At 35.1% G+C, this 12,354-nt stretch overlaps 1 protein-coding gene across 1 annotated transcript in view; it reads right to left on the bottom strand.

The window, feature by feature from the left end:
• Positions 1–1,041: 1,041 nt before the first annotated feature.
• The window catches only part of FSTL5 (follistatin like 5), a 392,971-nt gene continuing 381,658 nt past the window's right edge, over positions 1,042–12,354 (bottom strand). Inside the window, exon 16 of the mRNA XM_063310578.1 lies at positions 1,042–2,413. Within this exon, the coding sequence (XP_063166648.1) occupies positions 1,711–2,413 (703 nt within the window). The 3' untranslated portion in view covers positions 1,042–1,710. The remainder of the gene's footprint in view (positions 2,414–12,354) is intronic.

Below are 12,354 nucleotides of genomic sequence, written 5' to 3'. Positions count from 1 at the left end.
AAATGATCCAGAAGTGAGAAATTTAAAGTCATTTTTGTTGTTCAGTTAAATCTATCTGCCACTTTCCTTAATCTAATGAGAACTCTGCTCTTTCACAGTCCAGGATACTAATGACACACAAGAAAAATACAATGCTAGAAAATTTCAAATTTCTAGTTAGTTTTACACATTGGAGAAGATGTTTGATTGCATTGAATAAAGAAAGATAAATTTAATAGTTTCAGGTACAGAAACCCAGATTTTAGAATTATAATAATAGTCAAACCCATCTATATCTTTCCTGAAAATCTGAAGAAAAAATTACTACTGGGTACAGGTATCCTTTTCTCCTTTTTTAGTGGTTACAATGATTCTAAATTTTAGAACCTTAATTATTTCTATATAGACATATAAACAATATCCCTAACTAAAGTGGCAGTTTGTAAACTAAAATAAAAATACAGTACCTTGAAATAGTAAGCTAATGGCAGAAATAAGCTAAAAAATTACTGACTTTTATCAAAAGTATTGACAAAAGGCATATATGAGAGACATGTAACATCTAGCAAGATAATCCAAAAACATTTATTTAGTTGTGAGTTTTATTGATTTCAGTGGACTGTACTTCCAGTAAGGGACTTGGAACATGCAATCTGATACACAACTAGGAGTAAGAAAAGATTGAACTCAGTGTGATTTACTTTTCAGTAGACATAGTACCATTATTCTCAATTTTTAAAGGCTGGAGTTCTTTGTCTGCTTATCTAGAATAAATCCCTTTGAGTTCAGTGGAACTTACTTCTGAATAGACATGTATAGGATTACCATGTAAAGTCTATTGTTAAACAGATGGTTTTAAAATGAACTTCTAGTAAGACTTTTTAAAAAAAAAAAAACTTTTTTGCCAATTTAAATAAAGTTTAATATTGATTTAAAAATAAACGTATTCTCCTAAGCAGCTAGATATTGTGTTTCTGTGCAACAAAATGAAACTATACCTATATGCTACGTATAGGTATAAACTATATGCAACTGTCTTACAGATGGAAAAGTAAGGATTAAAATAGATGAACAGCTAACAAAATTTTAACTTTAAATTGTAATAAAAATAACCATATCTTCAAGCTGTAGTAATAAAAATGATAGCACAAGATGTTGCAAATAAACTTTTTCCTATGACTTAAAACCATGCCTTACAATCTGATGGAGATGGAAAACTTTGAGATATCAAAAAATTTTCATAAGATAAACAGAACTTATAACCACAACAAGAATACATTTACATGTATTGTAGGCTTCTCTTTCCTTATGAGAAATTTCCCTTCAAGGCACAAAAATATTAAATAGTTGTCAGGACAGGGCGAAGTGTTTTAATGTAGAAAAACTAACTATGCACATGGTGTGTAATATTAACAATTCAGTGAAACTGATTAAGTGTTGTTGTTGCTGTTGTTATAATGAGGCATCATTTTGTCATCTACCCAATGTGTATATCATAATTTAATATTGTCACAAATTGGCCACTCTGCCCTGTGAAGGTTACCAAGAGTACATAGTATGTTTTCTCACAATTTCAGCATCTTTTATTTCACCAAAATTCCATTTCAGTCAACCACACAACATGTACAGAAGGGTCTAACATTTTTTAATAAAATAATAACAATTTGGAGGATGAAGATAAGTGCAATGTACTGTAAAACTATCCACTTGGGTGTTATCTAATATGGTTCCTTATGCTTCTCCAACCCAAATTACTGTGTTTCCTCTCTCAACTTCAGTGATTTCACAATTAAGCTTATTTAGTCGTCCATCTAGAATAAACAAGGATTCCTTGGAAGGTGTCATCAGGTATTGACCAAAGAGCCCACTGCCCTCAATTAATCGGTTCTTATTGTTCCAAGGCCATTCATCTGGTTTAAGAGGTTCCTTAAGATTCTTCACCATCTTCACCTTCCCAGAGAACAGTTCTACAAAAAGGACATCAGTCTGTGTACTAGAACTACCAAAGACATTATATTGATGGGCTTCAGTAAATGATGCTTGAAAAGCCACATCAGATATGTGCAAGTTTGTGTGAATGTCAAAGGCATCTTGTATTTCTCCTTTTAGTGTAATTGTCTGGACCCTCATGAGACCTTTCACATCATCAACGCTGACTATATAGTGACCATCTGGAGAAATATATGGAGATCCTGTTACATCACCATTATATCCAATAACTGAGTCAGTAACACTATCTACTATTATTTGCGGTGGAATAGCTCCAGTAGTGTCAGGCTTACAGTTGACAAAATAATATCCTCCAAGATGTGTATATGCCAGAGTCTTTGGAACACAGTTGTAATCCTTTAAACTGATTGTCTTGATGTATGACATCGTTTCAAGATCAATTTTCTGGAGTACAGGCTCATCCTTGTGAAAAATAAATCCAAATCTAGATGAAAGAGAAGAAAAAAAAATAAATATATACTACAGCAATTATACAGGAACCATGCATTCTTATGTGACTATACTCTGATTTGGAGATACATTAATTTACTTGTTTAGACCATATACCAGATGAATTATATTTGGATGTATGAAATCAATGTATTTAGGGAAAATATTCTGTCTTCAATATCATATCTGTATGAATCAAATAACAGGCAAGTTATGCTTTGGGGTTATAGTCTTAAGAAATGAGCATAGACCCAATTTGGTGTAGTGGTGAAAGTGCTGGCCTAGGAACCAGGAGACTGTGAGTTTAAGCCTCCCTTAGGCATGAAAGCCAGCTGGGTGACTTTGGGCCAGTCACTCTTTATCAGCCCAGCCCACCTCACAGGGTTGTTTTGGTGGTGAATAAAATAAATAGGTGGCAGGAATATTATGCTTCTCTGCAATTATACTCCACAATTATACTTTAATTCAAGGATAATCTTTTAGATTTCAAAGGTTGTTTTCAAGTTTAATTCAAGAATGTGTTTACCATACACTGTAAATAGAAGGAAATATTACAGTGTTTCTGAGGCATATATTTCCAATGAGATTCTGTTTATTTTAAACTAAATAACCTTCATAAGTTAGATGACATAAACAGCTTCAATGACTCACATCGTTTTATTCATTGCATTCTTATTCTTTTCATGAACAGGAAATGATAGTAATTATTTATTACTGTTTATATATTCAATCCTCATTTTAATGCAGACAAATTAAATTCCATAAATATTTAGGATTATGTCTTCAACTGTTAATGCATCATCCTTTATGTTCTGAAAGTACCTTTACACATAACAGTAGAGGAATTGATCCCAGAAATTAACTATATGGATATAAGTGAGAAAGCCTTGTACAGCAAGGCTGCTGTTAGTAACAGAGTCCTATACTCCATTTTATTAAGTTAACTGGATATCAAGCATTATAAGCATCCATCTAAGAACTTATAGGGAATGCTAAAGGACAATTGTCTGGATGTAGCTGAAGTATATAATCAATCAATCACTCAAAATGATGTAATTATTAATTTTAACAAATCATACTTGTCAGAAACCTCTCTAATATACATAAATTGGACACGAAAGAGAAAGCCATTCAGGATTTATCACTGTTTCAAAGAACAGTTGATAATAACAAATGCATCCAAAATCAAGCTGAATTGGAAAAGGAGGCAGTTCATGAAGCATGAGTATCTGGTCTAAGAACAGCTGAGCAAGATACCGATAAATCACTCTGTGAACCAGAGCTGGAAGAATCTGGGATGCCTCTAAGTTCACCAAAGTAAAGATTTTTTTTTACATTAGTAGCCAGAAATGGAATCTGAGAATTCGTCTTAGAGAAAAAAGAGGAAGGCTCAGACATCCTGAAATTACTCATAACTGAATGAATTGGAATGAAGTAAGGACAAGAGAAGTTATAAATACTTTTCAAAATTTGATTGGATTACTGGAATTCAAAAGAGTATCCTGTTATTCTAAGAATCAAATCCATTGACATTTAAGGTTTTGATCTATGTCTTGGTCCCTTTATCTTTTTCCTGTTTTCTGTTGGTCTGTTTGTGTGATCTTAATAACAAGTGATATAATAATTAATATAATGATTTAAAAAACAAATGATTCATTATTTTCTATACTTAAAGTACAATATTATTCTCACGGTCCTTTTTCTTAGCTATGTACTTCAGCACATAAATGGCTATCATTTTTAATCCTAACCCTTTGATCCTCAATGTTGAATTTCTCTCTATTCCTTCCTTATACATTTAGATATAGTTAAATATTGATCAATAGTGTCAATATTTTATAACACAAAATAAAGACTGGGATTACAATTTCATCATGTTTAACTACAATTGGCCATGACACCTGGACATGATGTATAACTGAAAGATTAGAGAAATCTGAATTATATAATTAAGTCCTACTGCAATGAACTGTAATATTATTGGAATTCTCTATTCCACAAAGGATCACAGTAGGATATGTGATTATTACCCCTTTACTGGATTATTCAAGGAGGTTTGATTGTATTAACACTGAGTGACCACTTCTTCACACGCAAAACATTTCAAGGCAATGGGTTAACACAGTTAATTATCTCTTTTGAGCCTGGGTATTTTCCAAGGAAAATATGTTTTTAAAATATGGATGTGAGACCAATAATATTTGGATGACTATGGGAAGAATTTAATTATGAAGGATAAAATTGCAAAACTTATTAATTTTGTGGATGCAAACAATTTTAGCATTTTCCCCCTTTCTTTCAGATTTAAGCCTTTCCTTTAATGTAGTACTCTTTTTCTTTCTTAGAACATTGCTGAGAGTTAATGAATTATTAAAATATGTTATTTTGAAACTGATAATTTTCACAAAAATAGAGATCTGAGAATTAATAAATTAATAGACAATAAAGAGTTTGGGAACCACTCATGTATACTTTTTAACCCAATAACTGTATAAAGTAATGATGTACAGTACTGTGTTGATTGATTGGAAACCAGCAAAACATAACAGTAGTTTAACTTTTCCAGAAAATGACCTTTTAGTATTTCAGCTAGGACATTTGTGAGCCAATGTTTTACTGCTGTCTGGCATTCCAGAACTTTGTAAAATATGTATTGATTTGTACTGCTTCTGAGAGTGTTATCTATAACCCATAGGTGAACATAAATTGAACCCTTCATGGATCATCTTAAACATTTCAGTCCTTGATTGAATTGGCAAAGATTTCACTGCTCATAACGGTTAACAGTCTTCTATTGCAGTTACAGCATGATACATACATGGGTATTTTTAAGAAGTCTCTGCATGACTGTTCATGCTTTGACTGTAGTTTTAATTGAAGGCTTTACATTTTCAGAACTATTAATCTGGTACCTTTCATAGGAATTTAATTTTTAAAGATTGCACAAATTTTCTTATATACTCATAATTATGTCAGGAAATTACCTGTGATCTCAGTATAATAATTCTGTTTTATGACTAAGTCTCTAGTAAAACAACAAGCAATATAACAGAGTGATTCTAATTTTTGCTGGTGATTTATATATTAGATGTAGCATGTTTAATACAAAACTCCATTTCATGCAACTGCTTATCAGTGGCCACCCAAAATTCATTACTCCCTAACTAATATTATGAGACTTCTAATTCACATGTTTTCTCTGTACAATTATGTCATGCACAGAGCCCGAAATGGAATAATGAAAATGATCTTTGACAAATTAATATCTGCTTCTTTTCACTATTCAGATAGTGAAATATGGGGATTCAACTCAAATATATATTGTGAAAAGTAAAACAGGTGAAAATGTTATAGACAATTAAATACATAAAAAATGTATCAAAAATGGCAAATGGCATTGTGTTCACTACCATGCCTGCTGAACTACAAAATAACATTACTATTTTTTTAAAGTAATCTAAGTATACAGTGTTGGTCTAGAAGACAGACTATGCACTTGCACTTAATAGCTTCTCATGGAATACCTGACAACCACATGATGGAATTCTCATCCTTAGAAACAGAGGTTCCAAAAATATTGAATTAACCCTATTTCAGCTGGACGATTTCCTAGCAGAAGCTGAAAATTAAGCCTAGATTTGCTTCTGAGAAACAAACTGGATGAAGAAACCCATGTTTCATCTCCTTCAGTCTTGTCATTTTCCTTTTGTTTTGCTGATGTGGACCAAGCGAAGGATCTGACTAAAGAGTAGTGTCAGCAAAAGTATGGGGGAGGATGAGGAGACATATATAGTGTATAAATTTCAGATGAAATAGGAGAGAGAGAAAGAAATGGCAAGTAAATCATTCAGTTCTACTGAGAAGCTCTGTAAGTCAAGGCTTCATCAGGAAAGGTAGCAGAATTCAGACAATTGAAGACTCTATGCACTTCTACAGCTTCCAGATTATAACAAAGGATACTACCTCACTCATTCAACTGCACAATTTATATCCAGCCCAGGGCAAATATAATTTACTTTAACTGCTAAGAAACACACACATTAATCTGGCATGCCTATGGATATTTTGTCCCACTCATTTTTCCTTTGAAGGATCTGAGTTACTCTGAGCAAGACTGCCAGATGGAAGTCTGAAGACAAAAGAAACATAGAGAAGAATATGTGTTTAATTATTGTCATAATAAATGTTATTTACAATGGTATAGGCTTTCATGACTGGTATCTGTTGGGCAGTGTTGAGCTTCAGGATTTCATTACTATGGTCTCGACAGCAGATTTTCTGATGTTTTGTCAGCAACTATGGCTGGCATCTTCATCAGTCTGAGCCATCAGGAACCAACCCCACCAAAATGACCAGTCAGGATTGGGCACAAACAAAGAACCAGAGAGTTGTACAATAATACTTTTCCCCCATGTAATCCAAATTTTGTTCATGAGATTTATGAGCTTAAAGGTAGATAGTCTGAGATCCTCAGCAAACTATAGTCCTGGAATCTTTATTTTGTGACTTCCATTCTGTAACTGCATTCTCAGAATTTAGTGGCAAAGTAAATCTTAGTGACAAGGCTTTATTTTGGTTTTGGTGTGAAATTATATAACTATTGCTTAATATTAGGCTAAAAATATAGATACTTCCTAAATAAGATCCTCCAAATCCTGTAAAATCTTCTCTGCCTACTGGAATTATTACCTGATATTGCCTTACAAGCTCTTTATTCACTAAGCATGCACTATTAATTATAGTATGCATAACCATTTAATATATATATATATATGTATATATATATATATATATATATATACACACACACACACACACACACACACCATCATTTTAATTCAGCTAGTTGCTCATTCTCATGAAGGCAATTGTGGCTTATATCACTACAAATAAAATTAACTGTAACTAAAATTAACCAACTAGTTGGGGAGGGGGGGGTAGAGGTTGCACCCTCAGCTCCTTTTATGCAGGATGCCCAGGGTCAACATTTTCTCTCCTCATGTTCAACAGCTACATGAAACCACTGGGGATGGTCATCAGTTCAGAAACCAGTATCATCAATATGCTGATAATACCCATCTCAACCCTGGGCTGGTCAAGCAGTGTCATCAGTGTCCTGTCTCAATGTCTAGAGGTTATGTGGATCTTAATGGGTAAATTGAGGCTCAATCTTTCCAAGACTGAGTGGTCGTAGATCTGGGGATTTTCCATCTTTAGTCTTGGATGGGATTGGACATCCCACTCAATATTGGTCTGCAATCTGGGGTACATTTTGGATCCATAGTTCCTACTCGAGGAACAGATGTCCTTTGCCCAAGTATAGTTGCTGCACCAATTGTGCCTGTTTCTGGATCAAAAGACTCTAGTCACCTGATAGTTGGACTATTGTAATACACTCTATGGGGCTGCCTTTAAAGACTTGGTTCAGAATATAGTGGTGTGGGCAATGTTTTGCCTTGTTATGTCCATGTGACATCTCTGCTCTGCAAGCTGCAATGGTTGCCAGTGGGCTTCCGGGTACAATTCAAGATGCTGGTTATGCCATGACCTATGCTATAGGTCATGGCAAAGGGTCAGGTTAACTGAGGGACCACCTATCTCCCATGGTTTCTGCCCATCTGGCAAAATCAGGCAGAGTCAGTGTGCTTCAGGTCCCCTAAATCAAACAAACCTATAGGTGTCTATAGGTACCCAGAAAGTGTGCCTTCTCTGTTGCAGTGGCTGCCCTCTGAAATGATACCAACCACCCCACCCCAAAATCCTTGTCACTCCCATTGTCATGAAGTTCCAGAAAACTTTAAAAACCTGACTGTTTTCCCAGGCCTTGGGGTAGGGTGGTTATGGAGGGCTGTGGGCAATGCTTTTGTTAGAGGAAATGTGTTTATTCAGAGGCATGGGATTTACATTTTTTTTTAATTGGGGAGAAGGGAGTTTTAATTATTGCTTTTATTTGATGTAAGCCATCCAGAGTCATTTTGGCATCTGTCAGTTTCTAAAACTCAAAAATAAATAAACGAAGTCCCATACTTACCAATATTGATATACAGCTATACATTTCATTTGTTAATTCCATGTGTCTCCCTTCAGTAAAGTACACTTTTTGCATTATATCGATGTCACTTTAATGTACCAACTGACAGGACTGTTAAGACACCCAACAGTGTAACTATCAAATACTACTGTGTAATATTGGAAATCTTTTGTTGTTGCTGTTGCTGTTACAAATACTTCATGTAGGTGTCAGACAATATCTCCATGCCTGGAAATACAACAATCTGCTATAAATCTATGCACCCAATTTTCCCCTTTTCTCAATCTACATTTCTAGTATTGTTGTGTTTTTATTGTTGCATCTTATAAAAGGAATAATTCAGTAATGTTTTCCAACAAAGAGCTAAAGAAATGACTGTTGAACTGAATGTTACATGGAAGGTGAACTGAAGAACAAACTGTTCACATAATATACAAAGAAATATAAAGAGAAACTCAAAAAGGCACAATGATTATCACTGCATACCTTAAGCTAGCATGTATTCTGAGTACTGATTAGGCTCTCCTACAAACATTTCTGAACCCTTCTGGTCTCCAGAACCCAGTAATCTAGACAACTTTATATAATTAAAGAGAGACAGACAGACAGAGAGACGTTAAAGAGTACTCATTGTCCCTGAGGTTAGAAAAACAGAGCGTAAGAGAAAAAATAAACTGATTGGTGTAGGTGATCTGAAATTAGAAACTCTGATTAGAAATGATGGAGAATAAAGTTGGAAATGCTTTTTGACAAGAGATCCAGTTAAACACATGATAAGATTTTGCTCTTAGCACAAGGAAATCAGAAGATAACAGACATGTTAATACCCTGTGAAACTGCTGAGGAATCAACTGAATCAATGCATAGCTCTTTTTTCACTGCAATTCTGTAAAACAGAAGAAGCCCACTCAGACTCATGATCTGAGAAATCACACTCAGTTTTCTTATCTGGAAAAAAGCTCATAATTTCTTATCTGGAGAAACACATTCCTGTGGGAAGTGTCATTTTCAGGCATACCTATATAAGTGGCACTGGTCAGTGAAACCCTATGCTGCTGTTGTACAATACTTTCAACTTTGGGGGTTAAAATAGCAATTTTTGCAAAACGAAGGGGACAAGAATATACAGAACTTGAAATATTTAAGCTTCCTAGTTCATATTTTTTTTCAGCAGCGTTCTGAAAAAAGCCAAATTGATGACCAGTGGAGCAGACTTACTATTTCAAATATAATATAAAAACATGTTTAAAAGCAAAATAATTGGTATTCAGAAAGGCAAACAGCAACCATGGGAGCTTTAGCTATGTATGCTTGCTTTTTAAACCCACTGAATCTAAACTGCCTTCAGCTCGTCTTGGCTCAGCTGAGTTACCTGATCTATGCAGTGGCTTATGCTTCAGTTACCTTACTTTTACATTCCAGGAAAACTAACTTTAACCTATTGTAATTTCCTATGGGTCAATTCTTCCTCACCTTTATCCCGACTCTAAGTATCACAAAACATTATCTCAGCAATTCTTAAAAATATTCTCAAGATGGCTAAGGGTTTCTTCCAAAAGTGCTGTAGAAGAGGCATTTACACAAGCATTTGGTTATAAGAACAACTCTGTACATTAATATTACAATAGGGTCTTTGGTGATAATGGAGTTTTCCATACTAGCACACTTAAAAGAATGATCTATTTTAAACATAGACACACAGAAAATGCAGATTCCAGCAGCCATCACAGTTAAACTAAGCACCAAAGTGACCCTATAGTTTCCCCCCAAAATATTCTATACTAAGAGACTTTGTGTTTTTTAAAAAAGTACAAACCACTATCTTCAGCGGTATTTACAAGAAATCATCGAATGACCTGCAGCTTTACAAAAATCAACATTCAAAGTTTGGTATGGGGTTTCTATTGACATTTGAAAGACATGCTGAAGGCTGTGTACCAAGACTAGTTATGTACTTTAAAAATAAATGAAGCTATTTCTACTGTTTTGTATTAAAGGAAAACCCATGGCATTTGTGCAAAATATAAATTCAGTAAGCATCTGTTTCTTAACAGGCCAGTGTTTCTGACATGATGACATATATTCACTTCAGAAGCTAAATAATGCAAAGAATTGCACAAAAAATGGAAACTATTTATTCAACTAGTAGCTTCATTTTTAAGCAACAATATTAAGCCAGTTTGGTCTAGTGGTTAAGGTGCCGGGCTAGAAACCAGGAAATTGTGAGTTCTAGTCCTGCCTTAGGCATGAAAGCCTTGGGCTGGTCACTCTCTCTCAGCCCAACCCACCTCACAGGGATGTTGTTGTGGGGAAAATAGGAGGACAGAGTATTAGGTATGTTCACCACCTTGAGTTATTTATAAAAATAATAAAGCTGGGATAAAAAAAATAAACTTAAAAAAATAAATAAATATTTCATAATGTGTGAGTTATTATTTCATGCAATAAGGCTTTTCAAGAATGTTCAGTAGCCTTAGGAATGCTGGGAAAGGGTTCTTCTACCCAATGCTCTCAAGTGTGTTAGAATATAATTCTCATCACCCTAACCAGCATGCCCATACCAGGTGGGGATGACAGGAATTGTACTCCAACCCACTGAAGAGCACTAAACTATTCTAGAATATGTTATCTACTCTCCTTGGGATTTGGTTTAGGATAACACTGAGTTCCAAATTAATTGGTTTATTTCAAATGGTTGTCTGAACAATACCACAATTAGAGCAGTACAGCAAAATAACCACTACCTTGTTTTTTAACCTAAATCACTTACTGCACTAGCTTAGATTCATCTATGCAAAAGCAAACACTATGTTTGGTTCATAGTGTTCATTCGGAGCATTATTACCTATCCAGTTAGAGGGAATCTCTGATAGAAAGTAAAACTACAAATGTTCAATGAAACTGGAAAAAAAGAAGATACCTTTGCATAGGCATGCTATTATTCATTAATGTTTTGTTATAACTGGTTTTTGCTGCATAAAATGCTTTCAGCTTTGAAATATTTGTGAAGTATGATAGACTGCTTATTTTATGACTGTTGAATATCTTCTTCAACGCCATCTCCTTCTCCTCTATGGGTGGGTTCCACAGAGGAGGTACAGCAGCAGAGAATGGGAGGAATCAGGTCAAGATCAAGATCTGTGCCACTTCTCCTTCCCTGCCTGGGTATATCATCCACATACTGACAATGCCTTAGCCCAAAATGATAGATGATCTCTCCCAGTCACTTCATATACCGTAGATGTTTGAAAGAATAATGGAGAGTTCTGAATCATGATCAACCTCCTCCTCCCTCTCCCCTAACTGATACCATTTAGAACTGCTCACTGGAACCATTGCAGAACAGTGTCCCCCAATCTCCAACCCTTGTAAGGTCAAATTTCCTTGAAAGATCAAACAGAACTAGAAAGACTGTCTAAATACATCCAGGTCCTGCTGCAGGTCATCTACAGGAATGCCCAATATAGTTTCCCGCCCCTGTTCAGGCTTCAGTCATGACTGGAAGGGATCGAGAAAATCTATCTTCTGTAGAGCTGTCCCTAAAACCTGATGCTTTCTGAAAGAAAGGACATACCATTGCCTTGTTCAAGGCCAGTGGCATCATACTCACCCCCAGAGACATGTTCACTATCTCACATACTCAGCCCATCATTCACTTTTTGAGCATATGTACAAGCCAAGAGTGTGATGAACGCCTACCCAAGTTTCCAACCAGACTCACACAAGAAGCTTATGGATATCTGATTTATTACTGGATAGTATGAAAGTTCAAGAGCAAAGCTGAGAATGGCAAAAGTGTGGGTCTTTCAAACAATTAAAGCTTAGACAGTTCCAATCCCTCCCCACAGAGTCAGAAAGAGTCCACTCCCCGCAGCCTGCAGGTGTTCCTAACGGTTCCTGCCAGT

This window comes from Candoia aspera, chromosome 8 (genome assembly GCF_035149785.1).
Source record: "Candoia aspera isolate rCanAsp1 chromosome 8, rCanAsp1.hap2, whole genome shotgun sequence".
Taxonomy (NCBI): Eukaryota; Metazoa; Chordata; class Lepidosauria; order Squamata; family Boidae; genus Candoia; species Candoia aspera.
Note: the sequence above shows the minus strand (reverse complement) of the source record. Positions and strands in the feature narration are given on the sequence as shown.